Source organism: Anguilla anguilla, chromosome 14 (assembly GCF_013347855.1).
Source record: "Anguilla anguilla isolate fAngAng1 chromosome 14, fAngAng1.pri, whole genome shotgun sequence".
Classification (NCBI taxonomy): Eukaryota; Metazoa; Chordata; class Actinopteri; order Anguilliformes; family Anguillidae; genus Anguilla; species Anguilla anguilla.
In genome coordinates, this window is record NC_049214.1 from 6,661,809 (window position 1) to 6,688,989 (window position 27,181).

Sequence of the window (27,181 nt, forward strand, 5' to 3'; positions counted from 1 at the left end):
GAAACTTCATATTTATCTGAAACTCTGCTATTTGAAAATGTACAGGCAACACTGGTCAATCTGTAACTAAAACATTATGTAAAAAATCAGTTCATTGTGTATCACAAAACAATGCACAAACATTCAATTTTTTAATCTATTTTTTTTCCCACAAAAGCTATGAAGCCACTTGTTCACACATTTGTTCGGTGATCAGGGATAAAGTAAAGCACTTGTATCTGTGACAAATAAGCCATAGTGAGGAGCGAATGGTAAGGAGAGTCTGGTATAAATAATGAAAGCAGTGAGGATGTAATCTGAACTGGGAAGGGGTGGGGGGAGGAGTCGGTTTTCTATGGAGAACCCCCCAGGTCAGGGACAAACAGAGATCAAAGGCTATCAGAGTCCTGTTCATTTGAAACAGATTTCTCAAGGTTCCAACCCCATGCAGCCGAAAAAAAGGCTTCAGACATTGTGAGATGAAAAACAGTATAACCACTAACATTCTTCTTCCCTGGATAAACTGCAGAGATGTTCTAGATTACAACCTTTTGATATGTTTCAGAAATATTTATGTTAACTGTGAAGAGTATTTTAGGTGGTTCACATGAAAAAAAAAATTCATACTTACATACTTCAGTGCTATTTCCATTATGGTACAACAAGCGGTTTTAATTTCATACATGTGTTTGGACAGAGATCTATGAGACCAAACACCCAGTCTGCAGAATGCAATGAGCTCAAGAGCTCAACTGGGCCAGGACTGCAGATCAGATTTCAAATATTCATTCATCAAAGCTTACACTGCTGCCTGCAAATAAAATGTAGCAGTGACAATGGGGATATGGTTCCATGTGTTTGCGTATGATGCCCACTGTATTATAACCATTGTATTCAGCCCTGTACTGTTCTCAGCATGTACCTGCCCAGAGACAACATGTGCAGTTATAGTGGCTTGGTGGCTAATTCTGGGACAGACATGTGGCTGTGCACTGTCCAGGCCACGTAAATAAATACATTTGTCTTGAAAGATGTTATTGTTGTGCATCCTTCCAAAAGTCTGTTTTAATAAATTGTGTCTTGATCAGCATAGCTCTGGCACTTAATTCCTTCCTCCCTTCTAGTTTAGAGAAATGGGCTAAACTGTGTTTTGGGAGGTCCAAAGAGTGCACTGTACAAAAGATTAGATAATTGAGTGCAACATGTAGATTAAAGAAGTCTAACATGGTGAAGTCCCTGACCCAGGTCAGTGGAGATGGTTTGATTTTAACAGCTGTGAGGAAGGTTGGGTCAGGGTTTGCTTCTGAAGTGGGAGAGACTGAAAGTGAAGATGTGTACCAAGGTCAGAGCAGAGTATCATGCACATTCCAGCCTACAGTCCCTCTAAATAAAATATCTGACTCACCCACTGATCAAGAGCAAGTCCACTGCATGTAGCAATTTGTGTTCTGTCTGCAATTTTGTCTCCTCAAACATGCAGATAGCACATTTTTCCTTTGTTATGAGTGTGTGCAAAATCTTTTGCGATTTGTCCCTGAAACTTGACACTTATTTTTTGAAACCACTTCTTTGAGCCCATAATTTTTTTCTGTATAGACACACTCATTAGTTCAAAGATTCAAGATTTGTAGCCAGTGGCCACATTCTGTACACAGATGAAATTCAGTGGAAAAATAAATTACAGCACTTTGCTGAAGTTACTTGTACATAGTGCTTGTGCCAATATATTTGTAAACCGTAGGTTTATTTTTTAGATTTGAGTAATAAATATAGCAAATAAACAAAACAGCACATGGTGGTAACCTAACTGAAAGGTCATCAAATATTCATAAAAGCACATCATGAGTACTATTGGCAGCCACATAAATGTCCTCTGTAAAGCACAGCATGGTAAAAATGATGGAAAATAAGAAAAATCAAGTCAATCTCTCCTGAGACAGCTCCCATTCATTTAATACCTTCTCTCTTAGGAGTTGGAAAATGTGAATATCTGAAGTCCAGAATGATTTTTGTCCGAATAAATTCAAAATCAATATTGGACATTTGTGCAGGCCTACTGCTATTATAATCCTGCCAAAATTCTCCCAGACGATGAACAGTACTTAACACACAATGAACTCGTCCTGGCTACACTCCCTGTTTCTAGCTAACGTCAGCAGCTTTGCAGCATGCAAAAACATTTGGTTCCCTGCTGTTGCTAAGTTTTTGGAAGGCATTCCATCTGATAATTCTCCGACACATTCTTACAGCCTCTTGCTAATGCTATAGTCTGCTTAGGCTCAGCAGGGCCCTATCATTATAAATAATGCCAGCTTAATTTATTAAGGAAGTGCTGCCCTCAAGTTATAAGATCACAATACCCTTGACAACTGAATAAAGGTGCTGTTGATTGAGTCAGCTTCCTTTAATTCTTCTGAAGTGGAACACTACATCTTCAATCTCGATGATGCAAACATGAAATGTGATATCTGAGCAAACAGGACACATCACCCCTGTGCTGTAACACCTAAACCAGTAAAAATAGAAAAAAGTAAAATACAAATAAAAAAGCAAAACAACATTTCTTTGTTTTTTAAAAGTTGAAATGATAAGATTGCTTCCTTCGATGCTTATTTAAAATTAACTTACATATTACCAACAAAACATGGAAGAGGTCTTTAATTTTTAGGGGACTGTTTTGATTGAAGAACATTGTTTTCACTGGTCTTTAGACTCAGAACTACAGTGTGGTGATGGGGAATAAGAAAAATATAAATATTTGTGACATTATTTACTTGCTAAACAGATGATTTGTGTAGCTTTAGCATGAGAATGAAGAGGAAAATGCAGATAAAGAGCAAGAGAGAACACAAATGGTGCCTGCCACAAGAGGGTTTTCCTAATTATGTGTATGGGGGATGAATAACACCTTTTTCTAGGTTGAGTCAGGACAGAGATTGCACATACACACACAATGAATAGAAGCTGTTCGTTTTTATTTGTGAATAATATAAGAGGACTGATTAATGTCTATTTACAGTCTGTTAATGATATTTTTCCAGCAGTGATGGAGAGGCCATCTGAAACTGTGTGTTGCATTCTGGGAAAATGGCCCACACTTTTATTCATGTGAATCACTTAAAAATGCCCCAGAGAAAGACTACAGTCCTGCTGGTCATATAATCAAGATGCCATTTAGATGTATCCCCCCTCTGTTCTGCGAACCTGCAAGCTGTCATCTTGCATCTAACTGATTTACACAATGAAAAATAAGAGAAACCATACATAAACACGTGAGCACCTCTTTCTAAGGACTTCATGCAGTGTGCCTGGCCTGTTCTGAGCTCCAAGCATCAAAGAGCCATGAGGCTAAAAACAGAGCTCTGCTCTCAAAGTTGGACTAAAATGGCTTTACAGAGAACATATCTTAATGTATACCATTGCAGCGTTCGGTACGAAACAGTTGCACTCTTAAATTTAATGGCTTGTCTATTTGTTTTGCTCATACATTTTTATGTGATTTTAAAAAGATTATCAGCTCTAGGCTTCCAATATATTTACATTATGTAAAAATTTAAAATGTGCAAATCTTCCAAGTACCAAAAACAAGCTCAACATGTTTGTCATGTTTTGTCATGAAGCTTGCGAAATGAAACAGAAGAATTATTTGCTTTAGAACATCATTGATATTCTTAGGGATTAAATGCCAATAAGATCTAAGTCTAGAAGTCGATTTTTCTATTTTAAAAGAGAAGCTTCACAGGGTGAAAGAGCAAGCCTGCAGCAAATTTCCAATGACTTGAACAACAACAGCTTGGCCAACTGAAAGATCACTCTTTACTATATGGACATTATCCAGTGACAGACACTCAGCACAATAACATGAAGCTGGCTTTATGGCCCATATACCTCTCTGCTGTGTCAGGCCATCGCTGACATCATCACAAATTCTTATGAGCTGCTTTCCGACACGGAACACGCAGCATTCCCATCTTAACATTTCTGACATTGCTAGCGGGTTCTCTTGTTCACACAACCAATGGCGATCCATTATTTTAATGTGTCCATAGCAGTAACGCATGGCATACCAATAAATGTTATCTGAACAAGTGGCTATCAAATACTCAGCAGCTAACATTGGACTGAAGTAAGTCAAGAGGGCATCGGTTCTGGCAAGGTATGCTCCTGTTCATTTTGGCTTACTATCCTGTGAGCAAAGTAATGCAAATGTCAAGTGATCCGTTTCTTTATTTTTTTCAGTAGCAAAACAACATAACTGGGTGGATGTCTGATAGATATCTGTTGTTTACAGGTGGACACACAAAATAGTCTCTGTTGCATAAGCAAATTATTTTTAGGCCTGAAAGACTTATTCAAGAGAAAAATTCCCTCGTGATCAACAGCTGTCATACCACCCACCAAGACCACGTACACTTATTTATAGCATTTAATAGCACATTTCCATCCTCTATTTCTGCTTTCTCAAACTGGCAACCCTGTCAAAAAGCCACACAGAGTTGTGACTGGTCACAAAACCTGCGGCACAGATAACTCGTCTATTGTAACTGCCATCATGCCAACATACTCTTCAGAGGACCATGAGCAGACCGGACATTAGCATACGGTCCCACAGTCATAAAGAGTCAAGTGCAGCGCATCTTCTGTTTATGTATTTTAATAAAATTCTAAGTAAAAGTCATCTGATCCCCCTCAAACTCGAGGGTAAAAATTATATAGTCCTAAGCATATTAAGGGTACAAAAAACATTAAATTGAACATGATATAGTGCTATGAGAATTAACCTAATAAAAAAACCCTTTACGTTCCTGTTCTATAACACTTTCTGCATAAATTGTATAATATTTGTTTATTTATATTCTATTTGAATGATGAAAGCTTGGATTTTAAACAGGACTGTGATCAAAAGGAGTACTTCTATGAAAGGTTAGTCAACACCCGCAAACAGGTTTGATCCAATAGACCAGTGGTTCTCAAACTCAGATCATTGTGGTGTATCCTGTTTTTGCTACAGTCAATCTCTTGCTCAGTTAAGGTCATTGAACATGTGTGTTTAAGTGTCACAATTTCTTTCCTTAAACTTATTAAGACCATGCAGGTTTGGCTCGTTGTCATTTGCGCTATTGTTTAATTCTTCATTAAGTACCAAACGGTTTGTTTGGTTCACCACAGTCTTTAATTGAATCAATTAAAAATGTTTTACTGCTTTTTATGTAATAATTTGCAATATGGTACAATGTGAATATGGTACTTCTATTCTTCATGGCATGCACAGCTATCTCTGACATAATGTGCCTTAAGAAGGCAAACGATCCCTCAAAACATAAAAAGTATCCAATTAAGAAAAATTCTGGGATTGGGATCAAGGTGGGAATGAAAACCAGCATTCACAGTGGGCCCCTAGGAGCGTGTCTGAGAACCACGTCAGTAAACAACTGTGTTTGAAAATAAGCTGGCAGAGGGATACTGTGGCAATAAAAAAAAAAATATTATGAGGCATCTTTGTACAAGATGAGTTTATTTTGCTTAGATTTGTTTTTCCAGATTCTACGCTAAAACAAGTTTCACATCTCCAGCACTATGAATTATAATAAAACTACAGTGGGGAGCTGCAAAGTCAGATATTGTACTAATTGTTTGAAAAAAAAAAAAAATACAAGTAATCCCTGATTATGGACAAACAGCTCTCGTCAGACGGACCGAGTTCACCCTTTTACAGTCTGAGGAAGTGAGACCAGGGAACGTTTCCTCAAACTAAACACGCTAGGGCTGTCTGAGCTCCTGCGACGAGGGCATCAAGAGTTTGTTCACGAGGGTCCTGCTGCTGATGGGAAGGGGAAAAAAAGCCCACCTCAGTCTTGGTATTCCACTCCTCTGTTTTTTCTTTAGCCAGACAGATCTCTCAGGTGAATTTTTTTGGAATTCCAAGGGACAAATACATAATCCTGTGGAGCAATTATGTTTTTCCTGGAAATTTCCCCCTTCTCACTAGATATGCCTCAATGGAGAGAGGCGGGTATGCTCTCTCCACGAGTACACTATGGACAGTGTAAATCAACAGCCACTTCCTTCCTGAGTGGTCTGTACAGCCAGGGTATTACCCTCATTCAACTATAACACAATATCACAAGATGGAAATGCATGACGGACTCAATAACACAAAACTGAAAATATATCTTTTAAAATTTATAAAAGATAATTTAAAGACATCGTTACAAGGCACAGAGTGACAATAGCTGGTCTGCTAGGAACTTGTAAACAGTTGATTTAAAAATTTGGAGGGCCCAATGCGTTTGGAGGGATTACCCAAGGCAGAGGTGGAAGGCCAATCAACGGTGATGAAGAATAAATCTGAGCATCCTTGGAGGCTAGAGAAACGCATATCTCATAAACATTTTCTTTAAAATTGCTGCGATAAGGCTAATAACAAAAGCTACATTGGTAGAGTAAGCAAAGCTATAACTTTTATAACTTTCATTGTGCATGCTATTTACTAATACATGAATATGTTGAGCACAACTGGCAACCACCTATTCAGCTATAACCACTGCTGGGTTGAGAGCCTTTACTGGCTGTGCTGTTGCAGTTACCTTAAAAACATAAACTCCATTATCTTAACAATCTCAGTCTGATGAGGGGTCATAACATAATCCACTATCTTCTTATCAACGGTAGAATCCTTCAGAGAATGGCCATCAGATAGGCATCCAGGAAGCAACCGGAAAGCATTCATGCAACAGGTACGTGGATGAGAGTTTGCACTCCGTCTCCCCTGTATTGCTAAACGAGTGCTTGCTTGCTAATCCCCTCTTGTCCACGTGAAGACTGAAAGGCATGGCGTTGGGGATGAGGTTGAGGCCCCAGGCCTCGCCCCTTAGGCGTTGTCGTACTTCTGCAGGGCCTCCTCCAGCTTGCCGGTGATCTTCTGGAAGAAGCCGATCTGCTCCTGCAGGTAGTGCTGCATCTGGGCCTTGAAGTCGCGCACGCGGGTCTGGTGGAAGTGCTGGATCTCGGCCAGCGTGGCGCAGGAGATGATGTTGCAGCGCTCGCCGATGCCCTCCGCCTGGGGGGCGTCCATCTTGCCCTCCTCCACGTGCTTCTGGCTCTCCTTCACTTTGGTCAGCGCCCCTGTGGACCAAAGAGAGGTCAGTCCGCAGGTCAGTCACAGCCATTCTGACACGAGCGACCAAAATGAGAGCCACAGATCCATACGGTTCAGCCATTTTGTTTGCCATCAGCAGCAGTCCTTATTACTTCGACAGAAAGACTAAACCCTTCAAACCTCACCTGTAACGTATTAGAGACAAAGCCACAGCAAGGAAGAAGGCTGCACAGAGTAGGCTTTAGGAGTGCAAAGTACGAGTGTATTGTACGCCTGTATGAACATATTGTATGTATGAACAATGTGAACAATGCTCACCTGCTGATCATACGTTCATAGTTTCTTTGGCCTGAGGCAAACTAAATATTGACTTTTGTCCAGTAATATTAGTTTCAAGTTGCATGTGAATGAGTGCTAAATCTATTTTTAGTGATACGGTTAGAGCATTCAGAGTAGAAGTGGGAACTCCAGTAATAGCATGCAAAATACAAGCAATGCCCACCAAGCTTAAATGCCATAGGAATTACACAACAAAATTAAAGCTGAAAGCAAGACTTCAAAGGGCTGCTAAGAAGACCTTGTTGTATGTTAAGCCTAACAAGCAGAATTTGATAATGGCAGATAGATAGTACACACATTATTCAAACACAGTTCTCATTCTGAAATCCATTTCAACCCTCTAATTCAAGGAATTACACTAATGTGTAAAATTGTTCAACAGCTGTATCCATCACGATGTACAAACGGTTCTGTGAAAAACTATTTGTAGATATAACAGAGAACTGATATTTCAGTAAGTAAAATATGTGTAAATGGCTCCCAGTACACACACAGCTGTGGCAAACTACAGTAATCACACACTGCAGATTTGATTAAGGGCGATGCTGTACACTTTCCTGTAAAATCAGCGTATTAATAAAAGGTTTCCCCGTTTTCTTTAGTAAGGCAAATGATGCAGAAAACAATCTGTGCAAAATCAACACGCTTGGTCGTACTCTCATAATTACTAATTTTATGAATGCAGTTAGCTCAAATGGTCAGTACTGCTGTGAATGAGTATACAGTACTTCCTTTTAAAGTGCAACTGTGTAATGGTTTGAAAACAGCAGAGAAGGCTGCCTAGCGACAAAAACATCTGCTGCTGAGCTGTTTTTTTAAACTTCACTGAGCAATTTTCCACATTGCCCATGTCACTGTGTTCTTACTGCACACCAAGCCTGTGGCAGCACCGTGGTGTAATGCTGAGTAGGGGACATGCTGATGGTGGGACACATCCTCCTGAGCAGGTTTCTTGGCTCATTTAACCAGCCCCTAAATGTTGTGAATTTTATACCTTAATGTGGCGCCTACCTTAACTGCTTAAACAGATATTTTACTGCCCGATTATTACAAGGGTAGCTACTCTGCAGTGACAGAAAAACAGGTCCATATGCCTGTATTCTGATTCCAGTAACTAATGATAAACCCTATACATCAACCATATTTTACTCAGGTCTGTGTTTTAATGTGGATATTTGTGGGGTTCCCATGGATACGTTCATGGGGTGGGGTTGGCTTACTCAAACAAATTCCCTAGTTTATTATGATTTTTCATTGTTATGTTTCCAGTGAATATAACTTTGCAAGAGCTGAAAATTTAGGGAAAAAAGTTACATTAATCCTTACATTAATCAACATTAACTTCTTCAGCTTCATCAAAATTTTGGATGGGGCAAAAAAATAGGCTAATCGCCCATTAAGGTGGATTGAACCTGTCTAGTCTTAAATCTATAAAAAGAAACATGAGGAAGTTCAGTAGTTCCTGGTACAAGAAAAAAGCTTTGGAGGTTGGAGGCATTCGCAGGCAACGCACACCGAGAATGATTCATCTGGGCTGGCAGTGAGGGAGCGGTCCCGAGGGACAGGCTGGGGATGTCACCCCTCCGTGAGTCAGGCCCAACCGTACCCCACTGACCCTTCCGCTCCAGAGCAGCGCGTCCCGTTGCGTAATGAGGATTACACAAGGCCAGGCCAGCGAAGGCGTGTGACCCACTTAACACGCACCAATCTCAGAATGCGCTCGTGGTCAAGATGAATATCGTCTCTCAACTAGAAGCGTGATAAAAAAAGATTTTAAAAAAATGTGATGATCAAATAATTCTGTCAGCATTGACCACCTACTTAAGAAAAGGAATAGCATAAATTAGCACAGGGTTCACAGAGTACTGATATGTAGCTGCATTCTGCATGAATTGTGATCATCAGTCAAAGGCAGGGCAGAACAAAGATTAAAGGCACTTTCTAGTGCATTTGACTGTTTGACTGGAACAGAACGCAGTTGGGTTTGTTTGAAACGATATGTGAAACCTCTCACAGTGACATGATCGCACCTGGATGCAAATGAAAATAATCCAACTGAGACCACTACGAGTGGGGTGTCCTTGGGCTGCTGGAATTGCACATTTCTGATTGGGACCATGATTTTGATGGAAAATAAATAGTGGTCTATACAGCCTTGCATCATTATAAATTGTATTTATTCAGATCAAATTTGACTATCAAAATAATGGGAATGGCTATTAGGTTTAGAAATTTGACATTCACATTGGAAGCAAAATCTCTGTTAAGACCAAATGCTATGAATAAAGAAAATAGTAATAAAAATGAATGAAACCATTCATTTTAATTCTTCAGTTTGTTTTTTTTCTTCTTCATACTTGCTTCACCCATTTGTTCAGGGTGAGCAAGTAGACTAGCTTACCGTTGGCAGAAAGTGATACTGAGAACACACTCGGTTCAGGTTAAAGGCAAGATGAGAAGAGGTTGTTTCCAAATGAGTGGCCGACTGAAGAATGCAAACAGTACTGCTGCTTCAAATCACATTCAGCTGTGAAACGCGCCCATGTCAGGGACAAACGTTTGTAGTGAGCACACAGAAGAAACACTGCAGCTTGGTAAGAAAACAAGTCGTCTTCTGCTTCATGAATCGTCTCCAAGGCAGGAACCATACCGGAGTACTCTGCAGTTGTTGCATTATTTAACTCTGAAGTGTACAGCGACTGTTAAGCAAACCCTTGTGGAGGCCTCAGGTGAATTCAAGCCAGGAACTCAGTGGCACTCAATACCCAGATCATGTGATTTGCTCTCTAGGCCTCTATAACAGGCCATAAAAATTGTAACATATTGTGACGCTATTTTATATATGTGCAATGTCAGACCACAACTGCACTCAAGTTCCCCTTGACAACCGAAGAGTCCTCTGTTGCTAGGGAGGGGTCAGTACCGTAAGCCATGTGGACTAAGAGTGCATTTGCACAGCCCTTGGAGACTGCCACATAAGTGCTCCAGGCTGAACATTCAAATAGGGGGGGGCCAGCCAGACATTGTTTTAGAGAACATGCTTATGTCAGCTCCCCACTGCAGTCGAGACCCAGTTGAGCTCTCGAAACGCTTCTTAAACACAACTTCAGCATCAATGTGTGAAAGTACACCAATAATCTGTGTAATCAGGATATATTTCTTAGTTAAGCATGACTAGATTTTAACAGTTGCGATTATCACTAAATGCAGCTAAAAAAATAGAAATTTTAACCAATACAGTGTGTGGTGGTTAGAGTGTCTATCTAAAGCACTCATTTTCAGTGGAGTGATGCAGCCTACTGTCTATGATTGGGGCAAAGCTGACTATGGCTGGAAGATTCAATAGGCAATGGGTAATTAGCCAAGCTGCAGCTGAGGAACTGGGAGTTTTATTTCGCAGGATATGCCCCCCAACAGTTCTTATATTAAGCTACACAGGCCCCACTTTACAAATATCTAATGTCTTCTGTAAACATTGCTTTAAGAATTTGTTGATACAGCCTATGTGGTTCCATTGTACAGCCTATTTGACTGCATCTCTTCACTGGAAGTATTTCAAAGGAAAATTCTGAAACTACACAAGGCTGACAACACCTCCTCCTCAGTTCCCTTGGACATAACCTTGAAACCAACATGTTCTAGTAGTACTGTGCCAAAGCAACAGTAAATGATAAATGCAGTCCATTTACATAGCGCTTTTATCCAAAGCGCTTTACAACTGATGCCTCTCATTCGCCAGAGCAGTTAGGGGTTAGGTGTCTTGCTCAAGGACACTTCGACAGGCCCAGGTCGGGGTTTGAACCGGCAACCCTCCGACTGCCAGACAATCGCTCTTACCTCTTACGAGCCATGTCGTGAGGCCTGTAATGCCTTTCTAACCTATTCTGGGTACAATACTGAAGTCTCAATCAATAAATATATGCAGTTATTCATTGGGTTTGTGAATCTAAGCAAATATTCACCCGCGGAATGCAAATTCCATACAGCCCTCACAAGAAAAGCTGCATGCCTCAAAGTAGCCATGTGTTATGCATCTGTTTATGCTATATAATTGCAACAGTACATGAACATAAACACTGACTTTAACATCTTATTTTCAATAACAACCTTGTGCCCTGCAGTGTTTAAATCTGGGTCTGCACACTTCTGCGATAGCCACTCTGTTGTATGACACACTTCTGTGCAATTACACAGTAGAGGGAGAATTTACTTTAACTTTTTGCATATGACCAGCAATTAAAATGAATTGTCAATATAAAACCTATGTAAATACATCATTGTAATACATTAGGATATCATTGCATGTCATCTTATCAGAAGAACTGTGTGTTGAGGTGCATCGGTCATTCCTTGAGGCTCTGCTGAGACATTTCTCAGCAGAGCCTCAAGTAACACGCGCCACACCTTTCTTGTGAAAACTTGAGACACTAACCTGAGCACACATAAAAGCAAAGATGTCATGTGTGAATATTGGTTAAACCCCCCCCCCCCCCCAACACAACACCTTCAACAATAACACTTTTATGACTTGTGTACTATCACAGATTAGTGTTAGTTTTCTTTAGTCTTGTCGGGGTTCATATAATAATGATTGGCAGTGGACGTCAATAATTACTCAGGCCATTTAGAAGATTTTGCGTTAATATTTTTGCCTGCAAAAGATTAGTGGTCTTCAGGAAAGTGAAGATATGGCGATTTACCTTTCTGAACATGGATGATATCGGGATAGTTACCCAGGTGCCCCTGGTAAAGAGCCAAAAGGTCCATTATAGGATCAAGATCCTGCCTGGGCTGGTCAGCGAAATAGTCTCCAATTGCATCATAAGCTTCCCCTGTGTATGCGATCGCATAGTTTAAACCGGCCGAGTAAGCTTGTTGGTCAAGCTCAAAAGCTTGGCTGAGGACTCTAAAAGATAGTCCAACTTTCTGGTACTCCTTCTTAAATCCCGTTATCTGCTTTCTGGCAAATTCGTTTACCGTTGCGTTGACTTGCAGCACGCTGTCGTCCATCTTTTTTGTGAAAGCTTTGAAGGCATCAATTTTGCTCTCAACGTCCTGTAGGTCAAGTGGGGCTGCAGGAGTGCTTATAGTAAGGAAAAAATTAGCACCCACCATGTCATCCTTCTCCGCCTTTCTTTTGCCCAGTTTCCAGGCCTTTTCGTCATTACTACTACAAGTGAGGAAGTGCTGAAAAACATCACATCGAGCCAAGACTGGATGACTAGTCATATGATTCATCCACCATATCAGGCCTTTCCTTCGTTTGGAAATGAAATCTTCCTCAAACCTGCCCGTGGCTTGCTTTTCAGGTAAGTGGGGAACCGAAATAACGGGAAACTTCTCCACTAACCTGGCATAAAGCCAATCAAAATGCTTGTACCTTCGATTGACCTGGTTCTGCGTGTGACTAGGCGTCAATCTGTAAGACATGTAACTTTTCATGCCTTTGAATTTAGTTTGTTTGGTGGGGTCATCGATGTAGCAGGAAAAGGGATAAGGGTTCTCCTGCCACTCTGGACCATATTGACCCATCACAACGCAGATTTTGTCTCCATCTTTCACAAAGCCGGATGCTTCCCCCAACACAAAAGCCTCACCACCGGATTTGACAAAGGTTGAAAACCTATTAAGGTTTCTACTGACAGTAGCCGAACTCTTAGCTTGCTGCGCGCCCCCGCCTCGAGGCATTGAAGCGGATACTCTGTAGGCAGAAGGTCCATTGCGATAATCCTGATAACTCCCTCCAACAACACCAGGCTCGTCCGCAACAGTCGAACTGTCATCCCAGTCGTCATCCCAATCGTCGTCACTCCCTTGGCTGGTTTGATAACTGAGCTGCTGTTGAGCAGCAATGGGGAAAGTCGTCAAATTGTAAGTGGGATCTTGTGTTACGTTATCCTGAGTCGGGTATGAGGCGTCATTGCCACCTGATGGGACGTTGGCATACCTGGGATTGTGGAACCCATCCCCAGATGTGCTGTTGTTATTATAAGAAGAGACGGTGTCGTCCTTGAGAATTTCCACGTAGGAGGCTGGAAAGAGCCCCCGTTCCCCTCTACTGTTCACCCCCTCCAACCACCCGTCTATGTCTTGTTCGCAGTACAGGGTAACAATTTCGTTTTCCTTCACTGATATTTCCCCAGGATTTTCTGAACTAAAGTCATACAAAGCCCTCGCCCTTTGCGCCATAATTCAGGACAAGAGCGGTTTCACAAATAGGCTCGTGACTCGCTAGTACTCGACCACTCGAACTGAACTCACACAACTAGCCAGATAATTACTTTGTAGAGTGGCTCCTCTGGTTATTTTCTCATCATTCTGTGAGTGTCCGACGGCATATCACCACTGGGTCTCAAAACAGCTTTTAAAGCATCCCGTCCTTCGTGTTGTAATCTCGGTAAAAATCGGATCCGATTCAACGGTCTTCCCTTTTAATCTGAAGTTACAGCTCTCGCAATTCCCTTTTCCAGCTGCCGCAGACTCGCTCTTCTAATTGCACCAGCGCTTGCTACAAGCGGTCAGTCTGAAATAATCGAAGGAGGAGCCACAGTGAACGCTCAGCCAGACAACACGAATCGACCACAGTTTTTTGATGAGTCTGTCTTTAATGTAAATAAGTAGATATGTCCAAACTTTCGCCAATTAGGAGCCTCACCACAGTCTCTAATTAGATTTGATCAGTTAATTTTTTTTAACCGCAATGTCCATATGGGATTTTTATTATTACTGGTATACATATGACATAATGTGTCTTTAGACAGTAAATAATCCCTCTAAATATAAAAAGCATAGGATAATTAAGAAAAATGAACAGATTCAAATTCAGTTCAAATTCTGGGATTGCAATTGGAACAAAAATCAGCATAAACAGAGGTACCCCAGGACCGAGTTTGAGAACCACTGGGGTAGGCTCAAATGCTACCTTATAAAAAAATAAAATACAAACCAATTTTGCAGGCTAATTTTAAATGAATTAATCGGAATTCTAATGAATTAATATTAAATCCTCCTCGGGCGGCACATTGGTGCACAGCAAGAAGGTCCTGGATTTGAATTCTGGCCTCTTTGTGTGGAGGTTGCATGTCCTCCCCTGTCCGTGTGGGTTCCCTCCCACAGTCCAAAGACATGCAGGTAGGCTAATTAGAGACTCTAAATTGCACTTAGGTATGAGTGTGTGAGTGAATGGTGTGAGTGCCCTGCGATAGATTGGCGACCTGTCCAGGCTGTATGCCTGCCTCTCGCTCAATACACACTGGTATGGGATAAACTCCAGCACCCCCCGCGCCCCTGCCCGGATAAGTGAGTACAGATAATTTATGGATGGATTAATCCTCCCCGTCACTGAAAAACATCCATAGGCTATGTAAATTCTATATTAATATAAATAAAATAATGTTAGTTGATTTAGGTTTTAAGAGCAAAATATAGGGCATCGGGAAAAATAGACAAAGACTGCCATCTTGTGGTTGTATTATAGAGGGTTTCATGTGACGTTACATTATACTGTACATTTGAACTGTTGTAAAAATGTTGAAAATTAGCACACACTTTTTTTGGCGGAAGAGCTACGTCACATTTCCACTCAGAAACATTTCTGTAGTAAGCTATTTTGTGGTAGTTCTGTAATAGCTACTAAGTTACTAATGTTGCAGACGCTTCGACGGCGGATTGTACAAACGTTTTTTGTGAGAAAGTATCTGACGAAAATAACAGTATCAACGCATTTATATATATAGGTTAAAATGATCTAGAAACGACATATAATGACATAAGAAACGACATGCAGTGACATTTAAGCATTCTGGTCACGAAAACGGGAAGTAGGCTAGAACTAAACTTGGCCAACTACTGCTGTTTTCCGTCTGCTTTTGATCTAATATATTGCTCTAATTCACAACATTGCCTCATTAAATACAACGGCGTCCTATGTGCAAGTTGTGCAACCCATCCCCTCCATCAGCAAAAAGCATTAAACAACTACCAAAATAAAGCAGTAGGATGTACCCTGGTCACGTGTCAAATGGTTCATTCATCGTGGCTTCACAGCTGATGGTGTTACGTATGTACCACGTGCTTGATCAGATGACTGCGCGACGCAAAAGAAAAGGGGTTTTCATAGTTCCTGTAAGATTGTGGCTATTTTGTTCAACCAAACACGGAATTTTCGTGATCAAAGTAAGGGGCAGCATAAAAACACCCGCGCTAAAATTGCAGGAAGATTACAGCTGGCAGGGTACTCTAAGTACAGTTACATAATCAAGCTTTCAGGCATATCGAAACCAGAAGCACAAGGAATTATTATATAGACTTTATATTGTCCATTGGGAAGGCGGGGAATACAAAGCACCGTGCCATCAATACAGCTTTTGAATGCATCCGTTATTCACGAACTATTCAAAAAAGAAACAACTTCACCTGTACAACTTCATCTTTTGGAAGAAATCGACCATCTACTAACGCAGTACATGGATTATCTGGTATGGAACTTTCTTTCACTTACATCTGATATTGGGCTGCTAACTCACTAGCTTGTTATTTATTTTTTGTGTTGTGGAGCAGTTTCTAACTTGGAGCAAATGGCTTGGACCGAATAGTGTGGACTAGCTACTTATGTGTCGCATACTCTTGTTTTATGTATCGGTTTGATATGTGCATTTATGGCTTCATGAAATGAAGTCCTACTATAGGATATCTTTTGTGTGTTTTTTTATTGACCTAGCTCTGGCTACATAACACCATATACGTGTGTTACGATGATCTGCATAGAGACGCCTACCTGTAACCAGCGTGCTACTGCAGCCTTACGTTTGGAAAAGCTAGACCGCACCTTATGCTTGGGTGGTTTTGAATTGTAACCCCAGGCACGAAAGTGGTAAGCTTCCGAGTTAAAGGGATTTTAATGTGAACTTCAATGCCCGTATAACTAATTTGATCCAGTCGCGGTAGTTGCAGTGATGCAATCAAGTGTTTGATGATAAGGATTTACACGCGTAACTTGAACTTCTCGGCAACCCAAGGGCTTTTATGAATTTTTCAGATTTTATTGAAAGTTGGGACAATAATCAATCACACTTAACATTTTATATTGAATATATTCAGAAATTATATCATTGTCTTTTAAAACATGTTTTGTCTTTGCCCTTTTTGTTTTGTTTGCTGCCATATATTTAGAAAATTGCTTTGGTTTGAACGCGTTATCTTTATCATTGCTGCTGTTACCCGTCATTTAATATGTAGGCTATTTTTTTTACCATCTTGATCAGATTCAAGACATACACCATCAGACTTTTTGTTTATTTATATTAACCTATTGCGTACATTAACTTGTTTGCGCATGACTTTGTAATTTTGTATTTTAAAACAATAATATATATATATATATATATATATATATTATTTTGGGAAGAGAGGCATGTTCTCATAAACAAAGTGAAAATGATCATGACCAGTGGAGACTACGTTACATTACAGGTATTTTGGCAGATGCTCTTATCCAGAGCAACTTAAACAACATTCCACAGGGCATTTACATTGCATCTATTTATACAAAGGTAATGATAAACATAGCAATTGCAATGTCTTTTGCTTTCTAACTCTCAGTCCTCTAACAGGGTCACTGGGATCAAAGGAATGTTATTAGGGAGGTCTGTGTATTTTTTTGTGTCCAGCTGCTTTGTAAATAAACAAAACTCTTTTTAATCTTAAGGGTGGGTGGGTAATCTGAGATCAGTCATTCCTTTGCACTCCTTCGATTTCACTTCATGAAAAGGGTTTTTTAAGCAGTTTGATTCGCATTATGATATAATGGATGGTCACCTGTTCTTATAGGCTTAGGGTGGCTGTGAACTGAAAATTAAGACAACCTGGAGCTTCCCTTCCAAAAGTCTGCCTGAAATTATGTTTTGTTGGTGCTTTAATTGTTTTAAGGCTGTAGGCCTCAAAGGAAAATACGGCTTCCACTTCTATAAATAAATTTCCTGTTGTTTGAGACACTCCCACGGAACGATTCGCATTTCTTCACACGTACTCGCGGAAGGGAGCTAGGATGGCGGTCACACTGAACCATAGTGAGGAGAGATGGCATTTTGGGATTTGTTGGAATGAGCTGATCGAAGACAAAGGGTAATACAATTCTTCGCTTAATAATTCAGCTTGGCCACTTCAAAGTACATTTTAATTAAGCTGTATGCATTAGGCCTGCACCAGTGCAAAGTATGTTTCTAATCCTTGGGATTCTTTTCCGTTGCATTTCAAAGTGTGTAATTTTTAGAAATTATATAGATTGGATGAGCGATGTAATTAAGGGCTCCTTTTTAATGAACTGGGGAGGATCTCACCCATTTGATAATGCTGCAGTTTGCCATGACTTGGTTATGTGAGTCACGCCTGCTGCAAGTAATGAGGACTGGTCTGAGTCCTTTCTTTTTATCTTTACAAATATGGCCCACCTCTTTGAAGCCCTTAATAAAACGGGTGGAAAGGAAGGTCTGGGCCTATTATGAACTGTTTACTGGAAGATAGATGGACTCATTGAACCACCAAAGGCCATTTGCCCTTGTTCCTGCAGAGCATGCGAGTCAGGTCTTACATGAAGACCAACATATTCTAACGTGTGATAAGGAAAGATGCAATGGCACATGCAAATATGAACAAACACTGCAGTATTTGTTCCACAGAGACCGAGTTGTACGATTCATGAGGTGTTTATTGTGTCAGCAGTGTAATGATAAAGACCCACTCAACATGACTGGATAAAAACAATCACATCTGAAGTAATTCTCTGGGAATTCAACAAGAAGATGCTCCGTTTACATTGGCTAGTTCTGTGTAGATTTAAATGTGAGAAAAAAGATATATTGGAAATGACAAGCAGGCCTTTGTGTAGGAACAACAGCTCTGCTGTACCTTATGATTGCTGTGTAATTTGACAGAGAAAAGGATGCTACTTCAAGCTATATGTGTCCAAGGGCAGCCCTCTTATAGCTGTTTTTATCAAGACTAGCTATATACTAAATTTTTTAACCTTTTTTTACTTAATGATAATTTTGTACTTGTATGTTTGCTACAACTATACGCTATATAGTTGTTGACTAATGGCATTTGTTTACATTCTCAAGGAAGAATGAGCAATAGATAATTAAATTACACATGTTGCAAATATGAAAATGTTTTGGAACTGAACTATAGCAGTTGTTCTTCACTGTAACCCAAAGTATTGCATTCGTGCTGGAGTTTAAATTTTGATTAAGGCATTCTTCAAACTAACGTTGCGTAAGTGGATGCTTTGCATAAAATATTTTCTCAACTTAAAAAACATTAGTAGGAATTAGGAAAGCTTGGTACATGGTCACTTACGAACTTACCCACTCAGATCTACACTTGACTTGTAGGCCTGCGCAGCAGCTTGCTTGGCCTATTATCAAAATGATCTGTTTTGAACAGCATTTTTTTGTGTATGAAACCTGAGCATGATTTACCTGCACTGGTGCCGTGAAAGGAGCGATGCAAATGTTATCACTGGCATAGAAGTGACAGGTGAAATCATAGATTACAGAGCCAAGTAATGTGGTCTAAAGGGAGCACAGAAAGAAGCCAGAGACAGAGCCCTGAGGGGCCTCTGTACGGGGATATGGGATGTGGAGTCTGAACCTGACCTGGCAGGAGGGGATTAAGAGCAGGAGTGGATTAAGAGGTAGGAGGGGAACCTGTTTGGGGTAGCGTCAGTGATTTCAGTGTGCAGTGGGTACACAGGAGAACCTGGGAGCCAACTATCAAATGCTGAGAGGTCCGAAAAAAAAAAAAAAAACAAAGTTAAGGGCAAGGAAACTGTTGTTGTACCTGAGTTACAGTGGAGTTAAGTCTTGCCAATCACATTATTTTCCTCAGTGATTCAGTCAGTGTGCAGTAGCCTATATAACAGACTCACTTCCATTCAGCCACTAGAGCATTCATGAGGTTGTGCACTGATGTTGGACGATAAGGCCTGGCTCGCAGTCGGCATTCCAACTCATCCAAAAGATGTGTGGTGGTGTTAAGGTCAGGGCTCTGTGCAGGCCAGTCAATTTCTTCCACACCAAACTTGGCAAATAATTTTTTTTTTTACCTCACTTTTTGTCATGCTGAAACAGGAAAGAGCCCTCCCCAAACTGTTGCCACAAATGGAAGCACACGGTTCTCTAGAATGTCATTATATGCTGTAGCATTTAGATTTCCCTTCATTGGAACTAAGGGGGGTAGCCCAAACCATGAAAAACTGCCCCAGACCATTGTTCCACCACCACACTCAACTGTTGGCGCTATGCATTTGGGCAGGCAGCGTTCTCCTGACATTCGCCAAACCCTGATTGGTCCATCAGACCGCCAGATAGTGAAGTGTGATTCATCACTCCAGAGAACGCGTTTCCGCCGCTCCAGAGTCCAAAGGCGGTGTGCTTTACACCACTCCAGCCGACGCTTGGCATTGCGCATCGTGATCTTGGGCTTGAGTGCGGCTGCACGGCCATGGAAACCCGATTCACGAAGCTCCCAACGAACAGTTTGGGAACAGTTGAGTGCTTCCAGAGGCAGTCTGGAACTTGGTAGTGAGTGCTGCGACCAAGGACAGATTATTTTTATGCTCTACCGGTTTCGGCCCTCAGCAGTCCTGTTCTGTGAGCTTGTGTGGCCCTACCGCTTCTTGGCTGAGCTGTTGTTGCTCCTAGACATTTCCGCTTCACAATAACAGCACTTGCAGTTGGCTGGGGCACCTCTCGAGGGGCAGAAATTTGAGGAACTGACTCGTTGGAAAGGTGGCATCCTGTGACCACGTTTAAGGTCACTGAGCTCTTCAGTACGACCCATTCTACTGCTAATATTTGTCTATGGAGATTGCATGGCTGTATGCTTGGTTTTATGCACCTGCTAGCAATGGGTGTGGCTGAAGTAGCCGAACACACTAATTAGGCTACACACTTTTGGTCATGTAGGTTATGTCTGTCAATTGGTCTGCTTCTTATAAAACCTGCAATTCCCCCAACTGCTCTGCATGGGAAGTTGTATTTTCTTTCCTGAAAATAAAACAGAAGAATTCTGGACAAGGTGTGCAGATTAATACTGTTGTCAACAGAGACAGATCTGTGGTCAGGGCAAAGCAGTTCTAATATTGCTGCTGAATTTTTTTGGTTGGGCACCCCTGTTTTTTTTTTTAACGTTTATTTCTGGCATTTTGCTGTTCTGTTTTGCTGTATAATTGTGAGTTATTGTGATTTTGATGCAATGTTAATGGGTGTCATTGCATCAGGTGGGGAACGCAGTCCTGGTTTAATGGCAGTAACCGATGTGCAATTTAAAGCTACCAAAAACATTAACAGCTTCTGTCACTTTTGTTATTTTGGTCTAAGTCACTCAGGATAAGAGCATCTGCTAAATGTCTAAAATGTGTGGATTAAACTGCCATTTTCTTTGCTCTTTAAACAGTGGTCCTGTAAAGAGACCTATAAAGACTCTGCTAGGCTACATTCCTCTTTATAGTTCTGCCGGCGGCCTATTTGCTCTGCTGCTCTGGTTGATTTCCTTTGTGGCGTGCACCAGGGAGAAATTTGGTGCTCTGATTCTATTAAAAAGTAAGCGCTTTCAAATTGTGTTTCATTCGTGTTTCATCTATACAAGTGTCATGAGCATGAAGACCCATGGAAGTGAGGGGACATTGCTTGCAGAATTTGACTCCAGGTAGCTAAACCATGAGAAATCACAAGAAGTGGATCTCAGCCTAATGGGGTTACCGTAGTGTTTGCAGTAAAAACATGACACTCCTTGACACAAGAAACATGCCGAGCTACATTTTTCACAACAGCTGCTTTACCCCTTGAAACAGCTGATTTTGGTTTTTCGACAGAAGATTAGCATCTCGACTGAGGGAGAGGTCTTGCAGTGGAGTGGACATGGAGGAAGTGGAAAGTATTTCACTATTTATCAGATGGAGCTTGATGTGACGGACCACCCTGCAGTAAGAGATGTCCTTCAGGCAAGCTGAGATGCACTGTGAGAGCTGAGTGTCAGATGGAGGAGAGGAGAGTACCGTCAGCATAGAGGTGGTATAATAAATGATGGGTGGAGTATAATGGGTAAGGGGCTAGTCTTGTAAGGTCACAGGTTGAATTCCCAGGTAGAACACTGCCGTTGTACCCTTGAGCAAGGTAGTTCACCTGCATTGCTTCAGTATAGGCCTATATCTAGCTGGATGCAATGTAAGTGCTATGAAAGAAGTTGTGTAAGTCACTCTGGATAAGAGCATCTGCTAAATGCCGGTAATGTAATGAGAAAAGAGGCAGCCAAGTACAGAGCATTGAGGGACACCGGGAGGAAGGTCATAGTGAGGACATACGCCATCCCTGGAAACCCTAAAGAACGCTCCAGGGATACAGGGTTCAATCCACTCAAGAGCTGCAGGCCTGCAGCAAAGGGAGTGGTCATGGTGGAAAGGAGGAGTATTCAGCCTGTTTTAAGATCTGCAGGTCCAGTATGTTTATTGATCATAATGGACACTTTTTAATACTATGATTTAAAAGAAAATCAGTCTAATAAAGTTCCATCCAAGCCTTATTTGAGTGGAGTGCCATTTGTTTTGCTTTCTTTGCTTCGCATTTCTGTTTTGAACTAACGGGTGGAATCGTTTCCCTCATTGTTGGCACGAACCATCTCTGACATTAGGCCTACACGGTGTGTGTTTTTTCAGGTAGAGGCGTTTCCTTCAGACTCTGCATGCGCTTTGCAGTGAACGCATTACTTTCATCGCCTGAAAACTGGAAAATTTATATCTGAAGGGTCCCCTGTGGCTTTTCAGAATTAATTGACTCATAAAGTCAATACACAATTCTCTTTCCCAGAGGTTAATTACAGTCCACTTTGGCACAGCAATGTGTTAGATGTTTTTTTTAAAAATTATATTTTACCAGTGAGGCACATTCACATTGTAAGATAGAGTCTCTGTTTTATTGTGTACTGTGAGGTCCAACATTAAGAGGATATTTTCTTAATGAGGTCACTGAGCTAGGCCTAGCTGTGCAGGTCTTTCAGAATAATCAATATTTTCTCTGCACACAACAGCTCTGCACAATGTTATGCACTATGTGAGCTACCAATTAGTCGTCCTGGTTTCAGGACTTGCACCATTATTGTGCACTATTGTAGAATCCATCCCATAAACGCCCATCCTCGTAACCTTGCGAGAATTATGTTTTCGGTTGCCATGACAAGCTCTTCAAAATAAACGAGGCTTTTTAGAAAATATGGAGTAGCCAAGAGTAAGTAATCTTTTCTTCAGCTTGTACATATGGGCAATTTGGTGTATGAAACCCAAACTCTTCACTGTGCATGGCATTAGGAATTGAACATTATGCTTGTGTGATTATGAACATGAAAAGGTTCATTTATTAAAGACAGATTAAATGTCGTTGGCTCTGCGTGTTACAATACAGGATGGTTGAAAGGTGTTGACTGGCTGGCTTGACGCAGTACTTTTTAAAGACAACACAGCCTGGGAACTGTCCATATTTTCAGGAATCTAAACTTCAGATTTGAGAGCCGGGTATTCATATAACTGGTTTTACCCAAAATTTATAATTAGAATGAAAATGAATGAAGGATATAGAATGGCGTATATGTGTATTTTTCAGATCGCTACAAAGAAATATGAAGAGACTGTTTTATAGCATTTTGGTTCCATTTATTTCTGTGGCCTGCTATTAGGGCAGTTCTAATTAGCGACCCCCAGATCAGCTAATTACATTACATTATGGGCATTTAGCAGACGCTCTTATCCAGAGCGACTTACACAACTTTTACATAGCATTTTACATTGTATCCATTTATACAGCTGCATATAGGCTATACTGAAGCAATTTCGGTTAAGTACCTTGCTCAAGGGTACAACGGCAGTGTCCTATCCGGGAATCGAACCTGCGACCTTTCGGTTACAAGCCCAGTTCCTTACCCACTGTGCTAAACTCCGTCGTTGAATAATTGAATAAGTTGTGAAGTAGGCGTTGCAATTTAATCAAATACCCCGAGAAACGACAACTGATCGTTCATTTATGGAGACCGTAGCAAGTAGGCTAGGTAGGAATTTGGAATTTTAGTGTGCAATTAGTTGGCGGGGTTTCAAAAACAACATCCGTCCCAGTTTGACCCAGACAATAGTGCAGGGTGAAACATTAAACCGGGTGTTCCACACTTGGATCTGGCCTGAGAACAGCAGATGGGATTTCAGAATGAAACCGAGAGGTCAGTTGTTGTATGAATTAGAGTGGGTATTTGTGTGCTGTCGCATAATGCACAGCACTGTCAGTCATTGCTTGTGGATACAGTGAGCCGGGCTCAGGAGTGACTTTCAAAACTGAGGGACAGTGACAGAGTGACCTTCATCCCCTGATTCCACAGGCACCCAATATGTCCATATTTGTCCATCCGAAACATTTCAAGTCGTTCATTACTCGAAGGTGCTGGGCTAATTTCAAGCCTTGGAATGTGCAGAGGCTGGATTGTGCTTTGATTTTACTACACTTAGGTCCTTCATGCCAGTAATCCTGAATCTCTGAACTGCTTGAAGATGAATTTTGTGTCATGGGCTTCTATTGATGGCAGTGGGATGTGATTTCTGATATCTTCCTTGTGTTCATTAACTGGGTGACTAAACACATTTAATGTGGTTCTTTGAGAGAGTAGATCCACTGCAAACACTCGTTTAAAAATAAATTGCAATTAAATAAGTAGTAAATAAATGTATTTCATTCTGTGTGCATAATAGCCTATAGAAAATCATATTCTGTGTTTTTCAAATACACGTGAATATGCTGGACCTTTAATGGCTGATGTGTACAATTTGATATTTTATAGTATGACAAAGTTTAACTTGTATCTCAAAAGCTAAATATAGAATTATTTTAGAGCCACAGTAATCTAAACTCTTGAACATTGTTTACACAAATCTTTGTCGAATATTTTCGAACAATTCTGAAGTGAACCCATATTTAAGTGTATCTCCACTAAATTTCTCCCGAATTTTATAGGCTATTGCTTGGATTACTTATGACTCTGTCATTACGAAAGAGACATTATTTCTCATACCTGTTACAGGCAGGGACAAACAAGCACCAACTACTCACTACTTCCCCCTGACTGAAGTAGATATCTAAAACAGGAATGGTCATTACTACTGTACAGGAGAAGTGATCAGTGAGACTCCACTGCTTGCCAGAGGTCAATGCACATGCTACACAGAAAGGAGGAGGATGTTGTCCTGATTTTTTTGAAATTTTCTCTCACGTGTGTATGTTCAATGATTTTATCCAGGCATGGGTGTCACAGTATGCTGGTGCAATGTGTTTTGTTCGGTTGACAGTTATTTTTTATTTAAAAGTTTTATTTTTTCACAAGGTTTTCATTTTAGTGTCTGCAATTTACTGACACCTAGTGTAGATGTATAACTTCTGAAGGCAATCAGTAACCTACTTCACTTATTAAAAAACATTAGGTACGGAAGAACAGGTCACTTATTTTTTCTCCATTCAAAAAGTTGAGTTGAAGTATTTCCAGTGTTACCCTTGACTCTGTGCAGTAAACACTGCTTAAGTTCAAAATAGTTTTGAACAGAACTTAAAAAATGCAGTTATTCTGTGTGTGTGTGTGTGTTTGGGGTGGGGTGGGTGGGGTGGGGTGGGGTGGGGTGGGGTGGGGGGGGGGTTGCGGTTCTGAGAGGAACAGCACAAACAAGCAAGTCTAGCATGACCTGTGAATCAGATCCTTGAAAATGTGTGGAATAGGACACGAGGGAAGAGGTTGAAATTGATCTAACTCTGTCAAAGATATGCTTTGTAGATGTGCTCTGGCTGTAATTTTGAACACAACATTTTGTTCAGTTTTACATTACACTTGTAAAAAAAGAGATCTTTTTTAGGGATCTTTTTAAATATGTTTCTTATTTTTGTATGATTTAAAAAAAATCTTGTTTTAAATAATGAGAACAGATTTTGTCTTTCCCCCCCTTTTTTTTCGTAGTCCCCGTCTCTCAGATGAAGTTGAGGACTGCTGCACGTCCTTTGCTGCTCTGGGTCTCGCGTTGACTAAGTGTGTTTGCCTACCTACTGTTCTCTCTGCCTTCCCCCTTGGCCCTGTTCAATTACCCTGGCTGGCTTGTTTGTTGTCGGCGGTAACGCTGTTGCCGTGGATGATGTCCGAGTGTTTGCAGCTCTCGTTTGCTCTGTGCCGGATTGGCTTTTTCACGGTAAGCGTGCGTGTTGTACAGTTTTGGGATGTCTCTTTGTATGTGAAAGGCTGTGTTTTATGACTGATTACTTTATTGTTTTATACACTTAGTTACTGTAGCATCCTGTCTTTGCTCCTACTTTGTGAGTCGGTTTGACGAGCTTACCGCGTATCGTGGGAGTGTTTGTGTTCTATTTGGGTAGAACTGCGGTGTCGCAAACAATGGAGGCATGGGTTGAATTTCTGAGAGGTAAAAAAAAAACACTAGCCTTGCGGATCTGTATATATCAACAAGTATTTGGTAGTGTGACTAGTTCAGCATTAAAGTAACCCAGAATATGTTTCTATTGAAAATTGTGTTTACTGATAATCAGCCATTCAAATTTATTATGGTTTTAGGCTCAAGAAATATTTTATTGGTGTCATTGATGTTAAATAACTGTCAAATATAGTAACTGCAAAAAAGGTTCCTGTTGAAATATTTTTGCTAGCTAGGCTATGTGTAGGTGAACTTGTTGGTAGCCATGAAGGTACTGTTCTCAGCTATCTATTCTACAGAATATTTGGTTGCATTTATGGTTGACTTGTTTTTAGCTGGAGTGTTCATTTAACTTTCCCGTCAGTCCTGTTTGATGTAAAAAAAAAAAAAAAAAATTAAAAAAAATTTACATGATCAAAAATACTGGGAGAATGGTGTTTTTTAAAGCCAATTAATTTTATTATAGCAGCTATATTGATTAGTTAACATGGATAGATTATTCAGTATATATTCAAATGTTTTATGTGTATTGTCCCATTGATTATATTTACCTGTGCAATAATATGTATCTTGCTATATGTTAGTTCATATCAATGTCATATCACCTGCAAGATATAGTTGCGTGTCTCTGAAGCTTCTCTTGGGCTTTATATCTGTGTAATTCTATGTCTTGTGACGAATAACATGATTGCAGTTTTGCCATGATTTGCATAATATTTTAGGATGCTACTGTTGACATGGAAGTGAAGAAAAGCGCTTGGTCTCTTTCTTCTCATGCTGCAGGCAATGCAAAGATGAAGTCTCTGTGTTCTGTAGTTATAGCGTTGTTTGTGGATGCTATGTGGCAGTACAAGTCAGAACAGGTTTGAGCTGATGTGCTGCTGCAGCAACAGCTTTCCAGAAGAACATCAGCTTTCAGGAAGAACATTAGCTTTCAGGTGTGTCTGCTGGAAGGGAGGAGACATGCTAAGAGAAAAGCTTGTTTTGGTGGGTATTGGCCAATCAAAACTTCCAAACTACCAGCTGACAAGTTGCATAAGTTAGGCTCAAAATGTAGTTTTTCTTTCTTTAGTGTGACGATAATGGGTGATTTAATGTTGGAGAGATGAGTATATTCAACATGTTATGTATGAGGTTGGATTAAAATGCCAGGAAAATTTTGTAGGCGGTAGTTTTGATTATGGGGTTGTTTGTTGGAAACATACAGGCTCAAATCTGCAACTTCAGATTTTCAGTAAAGTTTTATTTAGCACATTTTACAAAGT

At 40.6% G+C, this 27,181-nt stretch overlaps 2 protein-coding genes across 5 annotated transcripts in view; one reads left to right on the forward strand and one right to left on the reverse strand.

Annotated features, from left to right (window-relative positions):
- Window positions 1–2,938: 2,938 nt before the first annotated feature.
- snx18b (sorting nexin 18b) lies at window positions 2,939–13,943 on the reverse strand. Its single transcript, XM_035390753.1, has 2 exons — window positions 12,118–13,943; window positions 2,939–7,104 (listed from the first exon to the last, which is right to left on the reverse strand). Exons 1-2 carry the CDS (start codon window positions 13,604–13,606, stop codon window positions 6,851–6,853), a joined length of 1,743 nt encoding a protein of 580 aa, XP_035246644.1. The 5' UTR covers window positions 13,607–13,943; the 3' UTR covers window positions 2,939–6,850.
- Window positions 13,944–15,490: 1,547 nt separating this feature from the next.
- Window positions 15,491–27,181, forward strand: part of LOC118212638 (ADP-ribosylation factor-like protein 15) — a 102,952-nt gene continuing 91,261 nt past the window's right edge. The window contains exons 1-2 of one of the 4 annotated variants that reach the window (XM_035390755.1): window positions 15,491–15,894; window positions 25,451–25,676. In XM_035390755.1, coding sequence (XP_035246646.1) covers window positions 25,620–25,676 — 57 coding nt within the window. In that variant the 5' untranslated portion in view covers window positions 15,491–15,894; window positions 25,451–25,619. Of the gene's footprint in view, window positions 15,895–17,447; window positions 17,540–25,205; window positions 25,231–25,450; window positions 25,677–27,181 lie in introns of those variants that run through there. The other 3 variants (XM_035390754.1, XM_035390757.1, XM_035390756.1) reach the window with 3 other exon arrangements.

What these genes read in the sequence shown, in the direction of transcription:
- snx18b (XM_035390753.1), bottom strand. Translation starts at nt 13,606, where the DNA reads ATGGCGCAAAGGGCGAGGGCTTTGTATGACTTTAGTTCAGAAAATCCT. An exon ending in TATCATCCATGTTCAGAAAG is followed by an intron (nt 7,105 to 12,117) that starts GTAAATCGCCAT and finishes TTTGGTCCACAG; the next exon opens with GGGCGCTGACCAAAGTGAAG.